This window comes from Nannospalax galili, unplaced genomic scaffold, assembly GCF_000622305.1.
Source record: "Nannospalax galili isolate Female #2095 unplaced genomic scaffold, S.galili_v1.0 scaffold1053, whole genome shotgun sequence".
Taxonomy (NCBI): domain Eukaryota; kingdom Metazoa; phylum Chordata; class Mammalia; order Rodentia; family Spalacidae; genus Nannospalax; species Nannospalax galili.
Window position 1 is genome coordinate 2,080,404 of NW_008333523.1, and position 21,472 is coordinate 2,101,875.

General features: G+C 41.3%; 2 protein-coding genes across 3 annotated transcripts in view; both read right to left on the bottom strand.

The window, feature by feature from the left end:
• The window catches only part of Mbtps2 (membrane bound transcription factor peptidase, site 2), a 62,666-nt gene that overhangs the window by 14,946 nt on the left and 26,248 nt on the right, over window positions 1-21,472 (bottom strand). For both annotated transcript variants that reach the window (XM_008828334.3, XM_029561224.1), the window contains exons 5-6: window positions 18,400-18,527; window positions 1,361-1,479 (exon numbers count right to left, since the gene is read on the bottom strand). In XM_008828334.3, coding sequence (XP_008826556.1) covers window positions 1,361-1,479; window positions 18,400-18,527 — 247 coding nt within the window. The remainder of the gene's footprint in view (window positions 1-1,360; window positions 1,480-18,399; window positions 18,528-21,472) is intronic.
• On the bottom strand, window positions 11,926-13,296 carry Yy2 (YY2 transcription factor). The gene has a single exon (XM_008828336.2). It carries the CDS (start codon window positions 13,027-13,029, stop codon window positions 11,926-11,928), a length of 1,104 nt encoding a protein of 367 aa, XP_008826558.1. The 5' UTR covers window positions 13,030-13,296.

Below are 21,472 nucleotides of genomic sequence, written 5' to 3' on the forward strand. Positions count from 1 at the left end.
TTGTTATTGAATATATCAATGTTGATGTATTGAAATGCTTCTTCTAAGTATGTGGTTATTAAATAAATAATTAAAAAAGGTAAACTTTCCAAATTAAAAAAAAGAGAACAGGTATTAAAGGGGTTCACTAAGAGTCAGTGCAATGTTTGATGTCCTTGAGAAAAAGTGGGAAAGATTTTAAGCTTTTCATATTGTAGCTTTGTAAAGAAGGAGGTCATGTCATGGACATCTTTGCAGTGCAATATTTGAACCCTGAAAAACCCAGTAAGTGGGAACTTCTCTCTTCGTGCTTATGAGTGTGGAGAAATTGTGTTGTCTAATTTAGTGTCACTGAGCTCTGCATACTGTGAAACATATGACTAACTGAAACGTGTTTTCTTCTAAGAATGTATGGAAGCCAAAGGGATCAATCCTATGTATAGCTTTCAAGCACTGATTTCATTCTTTTAGAAGTAGAGCCAAATCTTTCTCAAGGTGGCGTTATAATTGGTGGTTCAGAAGTATGAGCCAATGTAAGTGTCCATAGATAGGTGATTGGATAAGGAAAACATGGTGCATTTACACAACTGAAATATTTTAGCTACAAAGAAAAGTGAAAACATAACATTGCCAAAAATGGAGAGAACTATAAATTATTTATGCTCCATATTTGTATTACTTTATCATTTTATTATGTTCCATATTTATGGAAATTGCATCAAGTGAAGTGGTCTATACTCAGGAAAACAACAATTTTCTCTCATACATAAGTTGTGCTGGATAGCTTTAGTGTCAACTTTACACACCTGGGTTGAGGGAGCCTCAGTTGGGTAATTGCCTCTATTGGACTGGCCTGTGGCCATGTCTGAAGGGCATCTTCTTGATGAGTGATGTGGGAGGGCCCAGCCCACTGTGGGTGGTGCCACCCCTGGGCAGGTGGGCCTGTGTTGCATAAGAAAGCAGGCTGAGCAGGGGCCAAGGGAGCAAGCCTGTAAGCAGCGTTCCTCCATGGTCTGTGCTCCAGCTCCTGCCTCCAAGTTCCTGCCCTGAGTTCCTACCTTGGGCTCCCTGATGAACTTCATGCACCTGGGAGATGTAAGACAAATAAACCTTTTCCTCCCCAAGTTGGTACTGGTCAGAGTGTTTTGTCACAGCAATGAAGAACAAACTAAGACATACAGTAAAGGTAAATGATGTAGTTTATCAACAAACTACAGATACAAAATCTTGATACTATCTTTTTAGCTCAGAACAAAACAACTTTCTTGACATATAAAAAAAATCCAATGTTTCCCATCATTTTATTTGCTTTTGAAAAGATTTTAAGTATTACAAAAAAACATCTGGTGAAACAAAAACCATAAGGTGATCTCATATTTACCTCAGCAACTTCAGTGATAAGCACCCCAACTCCAGTGTAGTAAAATGGCAAGAGAATTACAGGGAGGAGAACAAGAGCTAAAATACCCAGGAGGGCAAGAACAAAATTGTGCCATATACCTGAAAAGAGAAAAAACAAAAGCAGTAAGTACACTAGGGGCAAGAAGAAAACAGTTGGTTGGACTTCATGGCATATGAGCATTTTGCTAAGCATGGAAAGTAACCAGAAGTTGTGAGGCAGAGAGATCTACATAGTATCACATCAGACAGATGTTCAGGTAGAGTCTGTTTTCATTTCAGATACTAATGTCCGAAATGAGCATTGTTAATACCATAATAAGGAAGACCACATGCTATTATGATTTAATAGGAATAGAACTAATATCATCTAACTATGCCTTCTTTACAGAAAAATATGTACATCATTAATTTAAGCACACTTGTGTTCTTTGATGGAAACCTCAAATGTATTCCAATGAAGGTCAAGATAAATTAGAAAACAAAAATTCTTAGGGCTGGGGAGATGGCTCAGTGGGTAAAATGCTTGTACATGAGAACCTGAGTTTAGATCTCAGCATTCTCATAAGAGCAGGGCACAGGGGTGAGAATTTGCAATCTCAGTATTCGCCGGATAATCCAGTCTAGCTGAAACAGCAAGTTCTGGGTTCAGTGGGAGATGTTGTCTCAAAAATAGGTGGGACAGCATGCATTCTCCATGATTTTAATATAAAAATAGCTAAGCAATAGCAGGGCTTTGCTGGAATTAAGGGACATTTTATTCTGGCTTATACATAAGCAGGGAGACTGGAATAGAAACATCAGAGTACAAGTGATCTATGTTTTATGAATGAGATGGTGAGTGAAGAGAGGGGAAAACTATGGCCGTAATGAGGGTGCCAAAGCAAGGCACCCACATCCTTGAAGCTGGTAATTATTTATTAAAACAAGAGCTACGGCTCATTTCAAGCCCTTCTTGTGATCAATGTAGTTTGGAAATACAGAAAACAAGAGCTATTTCAATTTTCAAAAAAAATATTTATTTACTTTTATGTATGAGTGTTATGCCTGCATGTGTGTAAGTGTACTCCTGTCGTGCAATCTCTGTGGAAGATGGCCTTGAATCCCCTGGAACTGGAGTTACGAATGTCTGTTAGACATCACGTGGGTGGCTGAGATTTGAACCCCGTCTTCTACAAGAACAGCTAGTCCTCTTAATTGCTGAGCCATCTCTCCAGTCCCACTATTTCAATTTTTAAACACACAGAAGCGACTTTCAGATCACCAGATGAAAGAATAGATAAAATAAAACCCCACTGTCAGTACTTGTCTCGCACACAGTAGTTATAGCTAAAGGATTAGAAGCCATCATTTTGGCAAGGCTATAGCTTGCAATAGTTACAACACTGTTCCTACAGCCACTCATGTTTTACTTTATCCCCAGGATATGTTCACAACTTGCTGATATAAATAAAAACACATTTTTCAATCATTTAAGTATTTAAAAAAATAAATATACAGTCAAAATGGTTATTTTGTTTTCACTATTTCAAGGGATTCTCAGTAACAGCTTGTGGAGGGTTTTTCTGTTTGCTTCTTTGGCTAGTTTTTGATTGACTGCTGGCGGCAGGTATAGGGAGAATGTCTGTGTGTGTGGAGGGGTGTTGGCAATGGAACCCAGGACCTCATATGTGCTAGACAGGTATTCTACCACTGAACTACATTCCCAGTCTAATAATTTTTATAGCAATTTATTCTTCATTTGGGACTGGACAGCGGGTATTTTTTTAACTACTCTTCTAAAAATTCTTAATACTTTAACTCAAGACTTAAACACCTACATTCACCATGTGCTCAGGAAATATCTTCTATTCCTTTCTCAGTAAGTTTTAGATAGATGGCTACTGGGTTTTCCTTTTCAAAAGCACTACATATTTCATAGCTCAAAAATAAGTAATTCCAGCCAGGTGTGGTGGTACATGCCTTTAAATACAGCACTTAGGAGGCAGAGGCAGGTGGATTTCTGTGAGTTCGAGGCCAGCCTGGTCTCCATAGTGAATCCAGGCCAGCTGTGACTACAGGGAGACCCTGTCTCAAAAAAGACGAAAAAGAAAATTCCATATACAAGTCTTCAAAAGTAGCAAAACTAGAAGTAAGGCCATCAGGATGTCTCAGTGGGCAACAGCTTGCCAACAGCTTGGGGCGAACCACAGAAGGCCATATGGGGAGAGCAATGACTCCTGCCAATTTGTCCTGTGACCTTCACATAATTCATATCTTTGAATTTGTTCTCTATTAGTTCCCGATCAAGACAAGTGTCTCTTCCCCATTCCTACTTCCCTCTATACATGGCCTTGGAAATATGAGGCGGGGAAAGCCACCCCAGGTTCTACTAGACTAACACCTGGTGCTGTCTGGGTGATGTTCAAAAGTAGGACAAGGAGCAGTGTGAAGAAGTGAGGCCAGGCATGGTGGTCCACTCACTCAGGAGGCAGAGGCAGGTAGATCTCTGAGTTTGCAGCCAGTCTGGTCTACACAGTGAGTTTCAGGCTTGCCAGGGCTACCCAGTGAGACCCTGTCTCAAAAACAAACAACAAAGCAAAATAGAAAGAAATGAGAATGACCCCCAAGCATTTCAGCATTTATGTCTTTCCTAATGCATTCACCTCAACAAACAAAAAGTGAAAGCGCTCCTCACCTCCCACTGACCAAAGCCATCAGATACTTCTGTGTGGTGTTCCGTTTCTGCCACAGAATCAAAGAACGATACCCATATATACCAAAGCGAAGATCACTGCATCTCTGCATTCAGTACCTAAGTCTTAACTGGGTTGTCCATTCCTGCCCCCCACCCCAATAAACAAACAAATGTAAGCAAGAAACACACTCCCATCAACCAAACTATCTCTGTGGTAGTGAAGTGGTTGTTGGTTTTTTGCCCATCAACAAACATGCAAGCAAGCAAAGCTGTGCATCCCTGTGTGCAGCACTATTCCCCCCCAACAAAGATGTGAGAACAACCCACTCAGTGACAAAACTGGCTTTAAAAAAATTATTGTTATTCTATGTGTATGAGTGTATATGTGTATATTCTATGTGTATGAGTGTATATTTGCATATGTGTAAGTACACACGTTTCATGCAGTGTATACGGAGGCCAGAGAGGGCATTGGATTCCTTGGAACTGGAGTTACAGACAGCTATTAGCTGCCATGTGGGTGCTGGGAACCAAATCTGGGTCTTCTGCAAGAACAGCAAGTGCTCTAAACTGCTGATCCATCCATTTCTCCAGCCTCAAACAGGTTTTTTTTTTTTTTTTTTTGAAAGCAGCTTATTTATTTTTCCCTTTGGTCTTTTTTGAGACAAGGTCTCCCTGTAGTTCCAGCAGGCCCACAACTCGCTTTGTAAACCAGGCTGGCCAGGATCTCACAGAAATCTTCCAGCCTCTGCCCACTGAGTGACTCATGGTGTGCAAGCCTCAACAGGCAAAAGTTTTTTTGGAAAGCGGCTGTTGGTTGTCCAATTCCCCCAACAAAGGGCCAAACAACAACAAAAAGCAACAACAGCAGGACCCTCTCGACTGCACCCTGAGCTAAGCCCTGTCGTTTGTAGTGCCTGTCACCCTCAACGAACAGTAGTGCCAACAGCCCCCTGCAAAGTGCTGCACCCTCCCCCAGTTCAGAACCTCCTGTCCTCTATTTATCCCCCAATAAACACACAAAACACCAACAAAAACCTCTCAAAAGCAGCAGCAGCAGCAGTAGAACCCAGCTCCACTGCATGGAGCTCAGTACCTAAGGCTCAGTGTGCTTGTCTGCCCCCTCTCAGGCAACAAACAGAAGTGAGAGCCACATCACCAACCCCACCTCCAAAGCCACACTGGCTGTGGAACCTAACGTCCTAGTCCAAACATCCTTCCCACCAAAGCTCAGCGCACCACCACTTGCAGCACAGCTCCCTCGTGTGCGGGCTGTTTCCCACCCAACAAATAAAAAACAAAGAAACAAAAAAAGGCAAAGACAGAGCAAAGCCACGCCCAGCTGTGTTCCCTCCAACACCCTCCCTCCAACAAAGAAAAAAAACAAAGAAGCCAAAACTGCCCCTCCCCCACTGTCCAAAGTCCCCGTGCTAGCTGGGCCTCAGCTTTCAACACTTTTGTTTTAGTGTGACTGTCCTCCCCTCAAAAAAACAGAAGGTGCAGACCTTTAGTCTCAGCACTTGGGAGGAAGAGGCAGGTGGATCTCTGTGAGTTAGGGGCCAGCCTGGTCTACATAGTAAATTCCAGGCCAGCTGGGGCTATAGGGAAACCCTGTCTCAAAATGACAAACAAACAAGCCAAACAGATAAACAGAACTGAGAGAACCTCCCCCCTCCACAAACTGCATCAGCTGCAGCAGCACTTAGTGTGGTTGTTGGCAGTTTCCCACCCAACAAAAAACCAGAGAAAGCAAATAAACAAGCAAGATGGACACCCTTCCCCCACAGATCAACACCAAGCAGGCTGGCTGTATCCCCACGTGCAGCACCTACCCTATATCATCATCTGTCCCTCACAACAAACCAAAAACATCCCCCAAAACAAAAAAAGTAGGAAAAAGAAATAGGCGAGAATGGCTCTGCCCACCACCAAAGCCAGGCACTCTGCTTTCAATATCTAAGTCTTAGTGTGGTTGTCTTTTTCAACGAAAAACAATAAACGAAAAGAAAAAGAGAAGGACTCTCCTGAGTTCACCACCTGCTATTTTCTTGTTTCTGTCACCCCAAACAAACAAAAGATGCTAGAACACCCCCGGCCCCACAAAGTGCGGCATCTCTGCCTCCAGCACCTACTGTCCCCCTTTCCCCCCAAAACTAACAAACGAAAAACCCAAAAAGCTGTAGAAGCCTAAGTGGTGTCATTCTAACTAACTAACTAACTAACTAACTAACTAACTAACTAACTAACTGACTGACTGACTAACTAACTAACTAACTAAAGAACCCTTTCCTGCCACCAACCAAAGCTAAGCTCCTTTCCATCCCTGCTTTCAACACTTGGTTGTCCATTCCCACAAAAAAAACAAACAGAAGTGAGAGTGACTCCCACCCCTCCACCAACCAAAGCCACACCTACTTCTTATGGTGGTCCCGTGTAACAAAGAGGCAGAGAACAGCCAAAGTTGCTACTGTGTAAAGTACCCACTTCTGGGGGTGGGCAGTGGGGTGGGGGTGTGATTGTGTATTTTCCCTCCCAACAAACAAACACCAAATAAACAAAAAAGGCAAGGGAACAACCCCAGGTAGACCAAAGCCACTCCCCACACACAGTACCTATGCCCTGTCATCATCCATCTGTTCCCCCACCCCTTACCCCCCAATAAAATAACAAAAAAGCAAGAATGATCCCTCTCAATACCAAAACTGAGCTCACTCCATCTGTGCTCAGCACCTAAATCTAAATGTAGTTGTCTGTCACCCTGCAAGTGAGAGCAAGCCCTCTCCTTCACTGACTAAAGTTGCTTTCCTGTGCAGCACCTACTTTGATCATTTCCCTGCCCAATAAAATAAAAAGTCACAAACACCTACCCCCACCGACCAAAGCCACAGTGGCTTCAACCCTACATGATGTCAGTATCCACCTCAACAAATAAAAAAAAAAAGCAAGAATGATCCACCTCCACCCCACCAAACAGATCTCGCTGTATCTCGGCATGCAGCACCTAGGTCAAGCTGTCTTGCCACCAAGCCTGTTCCCCTCAGCAAAGAAGGGAGAACAAGCCTCAGCCCACACCAATCAAAGCCATGTTCACTGCATCAGTGTATTCAGCATCTATACTGTAGGGTGGTTGTCCGCCCCCTCTAACAAACAAAAACAAAAAGCAGCAGAAAGCCAAACTTTATAGTATCCCCAACTTCAGCACCTGAGTTCTGCCTGTCACCCCCAACTAACAAAGAATTGAGAATAATCTCCCCACCAAATGCAGCCTTCAGTACCTACTGTCCTCCCTTTCTTCCCAACAAACAAAACAACAAAACCCCAAAAGCAGCAACAGCAGAGAGCTGCCAATGAGCTCTACCACACATCCAAATTCAGTACCTGAGTCTTGTCATTATTTTTATCCTGTCACCCCTCAACAAACCAAAGGAAGAATGACCCCCCCAAACACTGACCAATGCTGTGCTTGCTGCATCCCTGTATTCAGCACTTACGTGTGTTGTCCACCCCCCTACCTCACCCCTACACCAAACAAAACAAAGCAAAAAAGCCAGAAAGCCCAGACTGACAGAAACGTCGCCATCTTGCCATCTGTCGGTTCCTTAATACCCACCATGCCCTCAAGAAAGGTTGATGGGGATACTAAGCAGACAAGGCCAAAAAGAAAGAAGAACCACAAAAATCTGCAAGTTTGCCTGTTAAATCTGTTCCTCCGAAGCCATAGCTTAAGCCTAAAGAGGCCCCTGAAAAGAACCAAGAGAAGGTACCAAAGGGAGAGGAGGTACCCAAAGGGAAAAAGGGGAACACTGACATGTCAAGGATGGGAAAAAAAAACTGTAGAAAATGGAGATGCCTGGGGTTGGAAAGATGGCTCAGCAGTTATGAGCACTGGCTGCTCTTCCCAGGACCCAGGTTCAATTCCCAGCACCCACATGGTGGCTAACAACCGTCTCTGTAACTCTAGTTCCGGGGGATTCGATGCCCTTTTTTGACCTCGAGCATGCACGACACAAGTGCACTTACACATATATAGGCAATACACTCATACACATAGAATAAAAATAATAAAATATTTAAAAATTTTTGAGATGTCCAAACAGACCAGGCCCAGAAAGCTGGGGGAGCTAGAGAGGCCAAGAAAGGTAAGTGCATTTTTGATAACTGGGTACTTCTAGTGACTTTACACTTTTTTTGGGGGGGTCTTTTTGAGACAGGGTCTCCCTGTAGCACCAGCTGGCCTGGAACTCACTATGTAGAACAGGGACCAGGATGACCTTGAACTCAGAGATCTGCCTGCCTCTGCCTCCCAAGTGCTGGGACTAAAGGCATGCGCCACCATGCCTGGTGATATATAACTTTCCTTGGTCCTCTTTTAGACATCAGGTGTTAATTCTAAGGCCCAAACCTCACCTAGTATATTTTAAACCAAACCAAGAGTTGAATTTTAAAATGCTGAATTGGCTTTTTTTTTTTTCCTTTTGAGACAGGGTCTTACTGTGTAACCCTGGCTGACCTGAAACTTACTATATCTAGACAGACCACAATACTGTCTTCAAACTCAGAGAGCTACCTGCCTCAGTATGGACTTAAGCAAATGTGCCACTACCATGGCTCCCTGCCTCCCCCTACTCTCACCCTTCTTAACTGACTTTTAAAAAATTGCTAAAAATTAGGGCTAGAGAGATGGCTCAGCGGTTAAGAGCACTGGCTGCTCTTGCAAAAGACCCGGATTTGAATTCCGGCATCTACATGGTGGCTAACAACTGTCTGTAACTCGAGTTCCAGGGGATGTGATGCCCTCTTTTGTCCTCCACGGGCACTGCACAACACAGGTGCACTTACATATATGCAGGCATAACACTCATACACATAAAATTTTAAAAAAACTTGCATGTTGACTAAAACTTCAAACAGCATTTCCTAAAATACCATTTCTCAACCACCAAACCCACTTCTCACAGTAAATGTCCTGTTAGCATTTTCTGTTTATTCCTCCAGGTGTTTCCTCTGCCCACACCAGCAAGTATATGAATATATATATATGTATGTATGTAATTATTCAAGAGCACAAACTTTTCTAATAACTTAGTATTTAGAATAATTTTAAAGGACTTTAAAAACTGCATGATGTGACCAGCACTAATTGGACTTTGTAGGATATATATATATATATACACACACACATACATATTTTTTTTTTCCTTTTTGGTCATTTTGAGACAGGGTTTCCCTGTAGCCCCAGGTGGCCTAGCACTCGTATGTAGACCATTGAACTGGTCTTGAACTCCCAGAGATTTGCCTGCCTTTGCCTCCAGAGTGCTGGGACTAAAGGCGTACATTACCATGCCCAGCAGGATAGATATATAAACATGAGGATGGGAGGGGATCACATTGGAAATGGGGAAAGCTGGATAAAGGAAATGGGGTGGATGTGATATTTCATTCTATACATGTCTGAAATTCTCAAGAATAGAGAATTATTAAAAATGTACTGAAATGGCGAAGAATTAGTGTGGTACGTATAGTTATAGACGGTAATGCTTTATTTGTATCTAGAAACACATACAAGACCATATAATAAAAGGCTTTTCAAGGGCTGGGGATACAGCTCGGTTGGAAAGTGCTTACCAAGCTACCGGATGTGGGTGCTGGGAATCGAACTTGGATCCTTTGAAGAGCAGCAAGTGATCTTAACAACTGAGCCATCTCTCTCTAGCCTCACAATCTTTTTATTATATATGAATATCTTTTTAGAAAATACTAACTGGGGCTGGTAAGATGGCTCAGCACTTGTTGTGGCAAACCTGAAGACCTGAGTTAAATGCTTGAATCAGTGGAAGGAGAGAACCAACATCCAAAAGTTATCCACTGACCTCTATACACTCGCTTATAGACCCTGTGCACATGCTCCTGCATTTACAAAATACACACAGACACAGACACACAGACACACACTCACAGCAGACATACGCACAATAACAGGGTCTCACTATGTAGCCCTGTCTGGCCTGGAACTCACAGAGATCTGCTTGCCTCTGCTTCCTAAGTGTTAGGATTAAAGGTGTGCATCACCACGCCTGGCCCTGAGAAAATATTTTTTTTTTAAATTTAGAAAATACTGATTCCCCATTTAAAACACCTTTATATTACATTTTGGCTAGGTAGTTCTTTGTCATGGAGGGCTGTCTTGTGTACTATAAGATGTTTACAGCTGTATTTTCCCCTTTCCTTATTTTCTAGCTACTGTATTTATACAGGTAAACTATTTTAAATTCTCAAGAACAGTTCTTTCATTTTTGCTTTTTCTATTACACAGGAATTGTCAATATGAAGACAATATATTCTTCAACCAAACACTACTCTGAATCAGGAAAACATATTACACTCAACAACGGCATCTGGTAGTGTCTGGGGGACAATAAAGTGACTAATATACATTTTGACTAATATAATGAAATCATCTAACATTCTGTACTGTATAATTCAATACATTTTTAAGATAGTTATGCAAATAACTATCAGGTTATCAAGGAATACAACAAAATTAAGACAGCAATCAAAACCTATAAAGCTTCTTTAGCAGGAAAATATACATGTATAAAACTGCTCACACTTTTAAAAGATACCTTTTATGAACTTAACAACTTCCAGGAAAACAAAGTATTCCTAAAAGTATAAACATAAGCGATTGGAACATACAATTGAAAACTGCAAGCAATAAGCGAACTTTATGAGAATCTGAAAAACCCCATTTTTATCAGTTGTGTAAAGAACTTTTGATGTGACGTTCATGATTTAGTCTCATGTCGAAACCAAACTTCATAATAGCATCATCTTAGAATAAGAGCATTTTATTTAGCAAGACCATGAGTTCTGTCAATTAGAGTCTCCTGTTGAAACCAAACTTCACAAAAACTGCACTGTAGAATAAAGAGTGCATTTTAGCAATAATATGAGGTTTGTGAAATAGTCTTCTGGTGAAACCAAACTTCACAAAAACTGCACTGTAGAATAAAGAGTGCATTTTAGCAATAATATGAGGTTTGTGAAATAGTCTTCTGGTGAAACCAAACTTCACAAAGCACTACCACAGAACACAGGTGATCTTTAGCAACAATATGAAGTTCATGAAATTGTCTCCTGTTGAAACCAAACTTCACAAAGCACTACCACAGAACACAGGTGATCTTTAGCAACAATATGAAGTTCATGAAATTGTCTCCTGTTGAAACCAAACTTCTCAAAAACATCACTGCAGAAGAACATAGGGCATCTTAGCAACAACAGTATGAGGTTCTTGAATTAGTCTCTTGTTGAAACCCTCTCAAAAATACCACTGAACACAGGCCATCTTTAGCAACAATATGAGGTTTGTGAATTAGTCTCCTGTTGAAACCAAGCTTCACAAAAACTACTGCAGAATACAAGCCATCTTTAGCAACAACATGAGCCCTTTGAATTAGTCTCTTGTTGAAGCTGAACTTCTCAAAAACAGCACCACAGAAAAACAGGCCATCTTCAGCACCAATATGAAGTTTGTGAATTAGTTTCCTGTTGAAATCAAGCTTCACAAAAACACTACTGCAGAATAAGACAGGGCATTCTAGCAATAACTCAATGTTCGTGAATTAGTCTCTGTTGAAACCAAGCTCCACAAAACACCGTTGCAGCAGAAAATGGGGCATTTTATCAACATTATCTTACATGAAAGCTCATTTTAATAAAAACTTTTAACTTGTACTACTTTATCAAAATAGAAACCTTAGACATGTACAATTCGTTTAGTTTTCTTACAAACATTATTCAAACAAGAGGCACATTGTCAAAGCCTGTAAAATACTTCCCAAGCTTCAGAAGGCCCTTCTCACTTCTTTTCAACGGTCACTCTTGCTCTTGACATGGGTTAGAATGTGCGATCTCAGATTTGTTGACTGGGCGAACTTCCTACTACAGCCTTCAAATGGGCACACGAAGGGCTTGTCTCCGGTATGGATTCGCACATGTGTGCGCAAATTGAAATCCAGGGAAAAACGTCTTCCGCAGCCTTCAAAGGTACACTGGTAGGGCTTCTCTCCAGTATGAACCAGCTGGTGACGTTTTAGTTTTGAATTTTCGACAAATGCTTTGCCACATTCTGCGCACGTGTGTACTTTAGGACCGTGGATGTGCAGGTGCTTTTTCATAGTGGAACTATCCTTGAACATCTTCCCACAGCTTTCATGTGAGCAAGGTATTGGTCTTGGAAAGTCTCCTTTGGGTTTTTTCAGTTTCATGCTGGTAAATTCTGCCAATTGCTTGGGATCAGACAGATCAATTCCAGGTATTCCTTCAGGAGGAAACTTCTTCCCCTTCATGTACTCGGAATAATCAAGTGGTGAATTCGTGGACTCTTTATTGGCCTCAGGCTCTTCATTTTCATCGTTGGTTGCCCACATTGCAAAGGGCAAATCTCCCCAGGGGTCTTCCATTTGTACCTGCTTCTGCTTCCACTGATTGTCAACAGGCTCAGGGCACCAGACTCCTTCGGCGCTGGCCTCGAGAATGCTGCTCACATCACAGAGATTCCCGCCACTGAGGCTGTTCTGCCCTAGGTCACTCTCTGCCACTGTGCAGCCTGGCAAAGAGGTCATCGTGGACTGGAGGCAGCCATCTTGGTTGAAGACCGTCTTGGCTAGGAGGGCATCTGTGTCCTCGTAGTCCACCACCTCCTCTCGCATCTCCACAATGATCTTGTCTTCGTCGTGGTCTCTGTTATTTAGACTGCTGGCAAACGGCTGCAGCTCATAGAGATCAGAGCTGAGGTGGCCATCCTGTGCCCAGCTGACACCAACACCACCATCTTCATGTAACTCCACGGTTTGGAACGCTCCCACCTCCAAGGCAGCTCCGTCTACACTGAATGGCTGTAGTGGCTGCAGCTCCAGGAGATCGGCAGGAACCTCCTCAGGAACGATATAGAAGCCTTTCTCTGAGGCCATGGCTGAGTCGATTGCAGTGGTCTTCGGAAGCAGGCAGGTGGCCGGTGGCTGTGAAGTTCAGAAGCCTGGCGAAGGATAATGCTTTTGTACTCCAGAGAATGGCCAGAAGCGCTCTGGAGAACGGCTAGAAGTGCTTCGGAAAATGGCTAGAAAGCCGAGGAACGCTCACGCTGGAAAGGCTCACCAGCTCGAGGCACTAAAACTAGTGCTTCCGGGAGAATCCTGCGCATGCGCCTGGATACACGGAAGCACGTCACAAACCCTACATCATAGCACTGCGACAGACCACCCAGCAGGCTTATTTTGCGCATGCTCAAATGAATGCTCATCCATTCATTAAGCTCATTTTGCCGGCTCATGCAGTATTTGCATCCTTGCTGGCTGGCCAGCCCAGTCACTGATCCGATATGAATTTCCCTGGCAGGCTCTTTTAATTTAATTTCATTTCACTTGATTTTTTTAAAAAAATCGCCCCTCAACCAGGTTTATATCACATCTGGGGGAAAAAAGTTTACTCCTATTTACTTATTTTGGGGTGGGTTGTTTTCTGTGTATCAGTTTAGTATATGCTCCAATCTGACTACCAATTCAGTCGTTATCTATTTCTTCCTGTTCTTTAATATTTTTTTCTTCAAATAACTCTTGGATTTAACACTTTTGATTGGTGCTATGTAGACCAGGCTGACCTCAATCTCACAAAGAACCACCTGTCTCTGTGTTCCAAGTGGTGGGATTAATGACATGAGACATAATGCTCAGCACCTATTTCTTTTTAATATCTATACGTTGTGTCTGTACACTCTATAAGCACTCTACTACTGAACTATACTCTTAGTACCTTCATATTCCTTTATTTGTCCTTATTTAATTGTAATGACAATATACAGGTAAGCAGTTAATATCAGTAGTAGATAGTGGAATTTCTTTGTCTTCTTTTAATAAATACACCATTAAGAAACATTCAGCTACTTCTCTCTTTACTAAGGATTATTGCAAATATATTAATGGTTGCTAATTTTGTTATACCCTTAACATCAATGAAGAAAAATTTCCCCCAACAGTAAATGTTCACATTAAAACAAATTTCCTGTTGTTAAACCATCCTTGCATTCTTGAGACATACCATGTGTCTGTAGGTTTTTTGTGTTTTACCAAAAAAAAAAAAAAAGTATCGATGTAATTATTTATTTAAAAAAAATCTTAGTTTCTGCCTGCCATGAGAAGGCATATGTCTATAGGTCTATAATCTTCTCCTTTGGAAGTAGAGGCAGGAAGATCAGTCTGGGCTACATAGTGAGATCATCTCTCAAAACAAAAGAAAACCCTAAACCTCCAAATTCAGTCACTATAACAATTAAAAAACTTTAGATAAAACAGTTTCCTTCTGTATATGATCTAAAAATTTAATGCTATATTGGTATTTTTTAAGAAAAAAAAAAACCTTTTAGCTGGGCGTGGTGGTATGAGCTTTTAGTCTCAATACTTGGGGGGCAGAGGTAGGTGGATCTCTCTGAGATCAAGGCCAGCATGGTCTAAATAGTGAATGCCAGGCTGCCTGGGGCTACAGGGAGACCCTGCATCAAAATGACCAAAGGGGGGGCACTTTTATTCATAATTTCAAATAATTCTATCTATGAAGTTTTAGGGGTATTCTTTATCAACTTTCTTAATTTCTCCTGTAATTATTAGCCAATCTATTTAAGTTCAGTTATTTTCAAATTCTTTTATTTATTCAGGGTTCTGAACTTTTTGCAAAGATGAACAAAACATTTAATTTACTTTTCTGTGTATCAGTTGTTATTCTCCAATCTGACTACTAATTAAGTCTGTAGATATTTCTTCTTGTTCTTTAATTTTTTTTGTCAAATAACTCTTGGATTTAATACTTTAATCTATTGCTGTTTATATCCTTATTAATACTTCACTATTAACTCTTTTATACTTTTATCATTTAGTTATGAATAATTCATAGCCATATCATTTAGTTATGATTATTAATTATAGCTTTAAATTAAATTGATCCAGGGTATGATTAAGACAATTTATAATTTTCCTATTACTCTTGGGAATTTTTGTTTTAATCAGGGTCTCAATATGCAGCCCTGGTTGGCCTGGAACTCACTATGTAGACCAGACTGGCCTTGAACTCAGAGATCCGCCTGCCTCTGCCTCCCGAGTGCTGGGATTAAAGGCATGCCAGTGTTACCTCTTGGGAATTTATTGAAGTCTTCTTTGTGAAGTAGTACATCAATTTTTGTGTGTGTGGGTATTTAAAAAGAAATTTTCTCTTGTGTTCATGGCATAAAAATGACATACCTATTTTTATATAACTAATTGAGATTCCATTGCCTGACCTTTTTATGTGTTTTCTGAGTAATTTCATATGGAATTTTAAAAATATATCACAAACTTAGAATGTTTTTTTTTTTTTTTAATCTTTTTAATACAGGGTCTCCCTGTAGTTCCAGCTGGCCTGGAACTTATTATGTAGGCCAGGCTCACTTTGAACTCACAGAAGTCTGTGAGGCCTCCCAAGTTCTGGGATTAAAGGCATACACCACCATGCCTGACTTAGAATGTTTTTGTAAAAAATACATTTTATTATTTTTATTTCATGCATATGCATGTATTGACTGCATGTATATAAGAGCACCCATGTTGTCCAATGCCTACAGAGGTCAGAAGAGGGTGTTGGATTCCCTGGAACTGGAGGTATGGACAGTTGTTAGCTGCCATGTGGGTGCTGGGATTGAAACCCAGGTTTTCTGTAAGAGTAGCTAGTGCTCTTAACCGCTGAGCCATCTCTCTAGCCCTTGAATGTGTTTTTAATACAAACTAAGGGATTTTTTTTGTTGTTGCTGCAGATCAAACCCAGGACTTTACAGACTCTAAGTAAGAATTCTATCATTGAACTACAATCTCAGCCTGACATTTTAACAGTTGAGCATATCTTATTTGTACTTATTTTTATTTTATGTCTATGAGTGCACTGCTTCCAAGTAGGTAGGTATAGTACCCATGTTGTACAATGCCTATGGAGGTCAGAAGAGGGCACTGAATGCCCTAGAACTGGGATTATAGATGGTTGTTAGCTTCCATTTGGTGCTGGGAATTGAACCCAGGCCCTCTGCATGAGCAGCCAGTGCTCTTAACTGTTGAGCCATCTCTCCAGTCCTGTATTTATTTATTAAAGTAAAATTTGTATTTTATTTTATTTTCCCAGAAGATGGTTTTACTTCTGTTCTTACAACACCAGCTCTTTACAGGGTCTTTGGTGTATGTCATGGGGCAGCGCCAGCAGGTCCAAATCGTAGTGGTGGTGTTTTGTTTTTCTGGGCTTCACTAGATTAATTCCTGAACATCTTGCTGTGAATGGCACAGTTCATGCGATAATTCCGCTTGATACAGAGCTTGGGAAGCACATAGTGTCGAAGATGATTCAGAAATGTCCCCAACAGCAGAGGCCTCTACTATGTTCTGAATAACAAAGAACCCTCTCTGACTGGTGTGGTAACCTTAAAGCAGGTAGTTGCACAGGCTGGGTACCTTGGAGAACAGGGCCAGCACTCTGGAGCACACAATGGTCTCAGCTAGCTGGGTGCGGCAGCACTGGCTCCAGGTCTCGACTCAGAGGGCAGTTGGTAGGTTCTCATTCAGTCACCTAGGCATTGATCAGCAGTGGGTACATCAAGTCAGCTGGCAAGGTGCTAGCCAGCCACTCAGCCACTCAGCCAGTCACCTAGCTAGCCAGGGTACATGGCCCACCCAGTTGCAGAAGGCCACAGAAAGCTCAGCTGAGTGCTGCTCTGTCCACTGTTTGCTCTGAGGTCAGGATAACAACTGCCTTTATTTGCTGAGTTACTATAGCCCACCTCTAATTCTAATTCTATTTCTTCCCTTTTCTTCCCTTTCCTTTCCTTTCTCTCTCTTTCATTTCCCTTTCCCCCTTCCCCTTCTTCTTTTCTTTCCTTCCCCATTCCCTCCTCCTCCTTCTCATTGCCTTTACTTGCTGAGTCATCTCACTACAGCCCACCTCCAATTCCAATTTCTTTTTCCTCTCTCCTTCCCTCCTTCCCTTTTTCTGTGTCTGTTTCTGTGCTTGTCTCTGTTTCTTTCTTTCTTTCTTTTTTTTTTTGGTTAGTTGTCTTATATTCACATTCTATTCAAGAATTCTAGTTCCAGGGCTGGAGAGATGGCTCAGTGGTTAAGAGCACTGGCTGCTCTTGCAGAGGACCTGGGTTCTGTTCCCAGTACTCACATGGGGACTAACAACTTTTGTAACTCCAGTTTCAAGTGATCCTACACGCCCTCTTCTGGTGTCCATGGGCATTGCATGCACAGGTGTGCTTACTACACTAGGCAAAACACTCATACACATAAAAAAATTAAAATAAATATCTTTATAAATAAAAAGAATTAAATTTCCACACTTGCTTAGCCTTAGTTACTCCACTTAAAGAGATGTAGGATTATGATAGATTTGTCTCATGTTCCTTCAGCTGAGATGGATCTGTTTCCCAAAACTTCTTCCCTACACAGTCATATATCTCCAGGAGATTCTCTTTCACTGAACTGTGACAGTGTCAGTATTCTGTATCAATCTTTGCATGCCATTTTTCTTCGTTCCTGAATTTTGATTTATCATGTGGCTGGCTTTTCATGTTCTCTCTTGACTCCTGCATACCTCTCTCTAAACTTCAGCTGTGTTGCCATTCTTCAGTTGGAATTGCAAGCTTGTCCCATGTCTTTGCTTCAGTAAATATGAAGTTTTCGTCTCTTTAAAAAAAATATTTTATTATTTTTATTTTATGTGTATGAGTGTATTGCCTGCAAGTATGTGAGTGCACCCACATACATGCAGCAGAGTTCAGAAAAGGAACTGGAGTTAAAAATGGTTCGTAGCTGCCATGTAGGTGCTGGGAATCGAACCCAGGTACTCTGCAAGAGCAGTCAATGCTCTTAACTGCTGATCCATCTCTATAGCCTCTTCTTTTTTTTAATTTAAAATTTTAATAATTTATATTGGGTTTAGTTTGCTTTAAAAAAGAAATGGACTGGGTGCACACAATTGTAATCCTAGCACTCCAGAGGGAGGTAGAGATCTCTATGAGTTTCAGGCCTGCCAGTGTTATACACCTGTTTTTGACCCTGGCTCAAAAAAACCCAAAAGAATATAAAGAAAGAAAGAAATTTACTAGAATGTAACTTATTTCACTTAATTACTTTTGAGGGAGCCAAATAAACTGAATTTATTAGCCAAAAGACAAGTTGTTAATATTTTTCATGAGAGTACTTTCGATAAAACCATTAACCACAGAAAACCAAAACCAAAGCCTCACATTAGCATTTAAAATAAATTAAGTCAGTTACCTGCACAAAATATCCTTAGTTGTTGGACTGGTGATATAAGTTGTAAATGGGTGGTGAACAGATCAACAAATGCTCCAGGATATATAATGAAGAGAAAAATTCCAAAGCCATTAAATCGAACTTGTTCCCTAAGAACACACAGAAGAGATCAAGTAAGAAAAAGGAATTTACTAATGCTACTGTATTTGTCAAATTAATAATGTATGCAGTCTTAAAGCTCACTGTAATTCAAACTCTTAAAAACAAAGTCTCCCCGGGTAGCTAAAATATAGAAAATAAAAACAAATAATCATAACTTCACAATACTATCTGTGAAATTAAATTTTATAAGTGGGGCATAGGCCCTAGAGCATTCTACAATGTCATTATTTTTAGAAGGCTATTGCTATGGTTGAATCTATAACTGAAACTGAATACATTTATAATGTCACATTTAATAATTATATGAGAAACTAAATAATAAACACTTGTATGGTTTACTATAAACTATTTTCAGAGAAGGACATGGGGGAATATATACAATTGAAACACTTCTATTTGTCTTAGCTCTTATAAATAATCCTGGAGATTTATGTAAATGTATTCCTATTGAGCTCATGTGAAGACTAGTACATGTAAAAATATATGATGGCGAGAGTTGTGCATGGTTGCACACAACTTAATCCCAGCACATGGGAGGCAGAGGCATGTGGATCTCTGTGAGACTGAGGCCAGTCTGGTCTACATAGTGAGTTCCAGGCCAGCTGAGGTTGCAGGGAGACCCTGCCTCAAAAAGACAAAAATAAGTGTGTGTGTGTGTGTGTGTGTGTGTGTGTGTGTGTGTGTAAGACTGTCCTTAAAAGGACTAGTTTTTCTATCACTTCATTTTCTAGAAATGGATATTATATTTAATAGTCACATAGGACCAAAAAGGTACTTTCAGGAAAGCATTACCTTACTACTAAGTATATAAGACAACTATATCATTCACTCTTTGTTGGTAATGAAATTTTATAAAATTTCATAGTTCATAGTGACAGAAGGTGCTATACAGGCTGCAGGGGAGAAAAGTAATAAACAGTCTTATCCAGCTGTGAACCTTGTGGGCTACAGCAACAACCAGACTGCCAAGATATGCCCATCAGTGCAATAGTGGTCTGATTGTTTTGTGGGTAACCAATGGTTTTCTGATTGGACTTAAGGCCTGCTCCACAGGAAGGGATCTCTTGTTTGGTAATATAAACCTGGCCAAGAACACATGGCCTGGGAGGTCACAGGCCCTAGGGGAGAGCATACTGCTATTGTTTTGCTAAACAGACATATTATTAAACTGCTTTCTAAACACTTATTTTTATACTCATAGATTACCAGGGCTCTCAGCTATCAGCAGAAAAGCTTCTGCTTGCAGTGGATGGCAGTTAACACAGAGACTCACAATTGGTCAAAGTGCAAAGAATAAAAGACAGTGGAGTGTTCAGCCTTAAATAGGACATCTATACCAAACACACCCCTTCCTGAAGGCTAAAGTAATATCCTGGAAGAGGGGGCAGAAAGATTGGAAGGGCCAGAGGTTGGGGAGGACTGTGTAAAGCACTGTCTTCTGGATGTGGTACAGCCAGTGAACCAACAATCTTACAGCAGCTGTGGTTGCCTGCACAAGACTTGCACAAGATTAAGCCAGTCAATATTCCATCATGGACTGGGGAGAGAATTAAGGTAATACCCCTAGCTGAGAAGCTATTGGCAGTTGACAGCTTCTGAGAGAGGGAGAGTAATTTTTCTTCAGGAGTGTGGCCACTAGTAGATTGCCCATGTTCCAGTGAATGGTCCAATACCCATGCACATGTGGTTAGCACTAATTGGACTTTGGGTTATTAAAAAAGGGAGGGGCCAGGTGTGCTGGCACATTTGGATGCAAAGGCAGGTAGAGCTCTGTGACGACAAGACCAGCCTGGGTCTACATAACAAGTTCCAGGCCAGCTGTAGCTACAGGGAGACCCCCGTCACAAAATGATCCCCCGCACCCGCCAAAAAAAATGAGAGGAGAAGAAATTGGGAGGGATATGTGTGAAGGGTTTTGGGAAGGGAGGATGGGGGAGCAGGAGTGGAAATGATCGCAATACATTATATACATGTATGAAATTCTTAAAGAATAAATAAAAACTATACTAAAAATTACCCAAGTTTTTTTCACAGACATACTACAAATTATGAAATGTCTCCATACATAAAATGCTTCTGTATATAAAATCTTAAAGGTTACAAGGCTAAAAATGAGGAAGCAAAGATGAGATTTACAAAAGGTGGCTGAGGCCAGCGTGATAGCTCAGTGGGTAAGGATACTTGCCACCAAACCTGATGGTCTGAATTCAATTCCTGAGACCTATACAGTAGAAGAAAAGAGCTGACCCTTGCAAGTTGTTCTCTAGCCTCCACACATATGCCTTCAGACATACACATACACACATATTAAATAAAAATTAAGGTAACTCAAACTGCAGGCCTCTCTCTCTGGGGTAAGTCGATTGCACCCTCTACATCTTGACTCCCCCAGACTCATTCACCCTACCATCTCCCCTGCTGGTCTCTCCTCCTAGCCTGGGTCCTTTCCCATTCCTGGTCTTGGTGCCCCAGGCACTGGGGAAACCACCACTGCTTCCTGATCCTTTGCATACAGACCAACTCAGTTCCTCCTTAGGTCCCCAGGAGCACTATGGGCGTGGCCCTGCCCTCACCTCCCTCTGCTTCCCTGGGCCTTCACAGCCCACCAGCCCCCAAATTCCTGAGGCCAAAATCTTTCCTGGAGGGATCCAGACCTTAGGAGAAAGCCTGAGAGCATCTGATCCTCATCTGACTTGGGACTCTGTGGGAACTCCTGATGACAAAAGCAATCTGGCCACTCCAATATAAAATCAAAAGAGAGAACCGGAAGCTTACACAAGTCAGCTTTTCATGCCCAAAAAGTAACCCACAAAGACAGATAAAGTTCACAAAAAGAAGCAGACCTAAACTAGAAGGCCTCAGTCTCACACAAGAATCAGAAACTACAAAAGAAATTCACATGTCAAAATCACAGAGAAAAAATAATAACATG

Bases quoted from the DNA above. Each gene is read 5' to 3' on its own strand.
- Yy2 (XM_008828336.2), bottom strand. From the start codon at position 13,029: ATGGCCTCAGAGAAAGGCTTCTATATCGTTCCTGAGGAGGTTCCTGCC.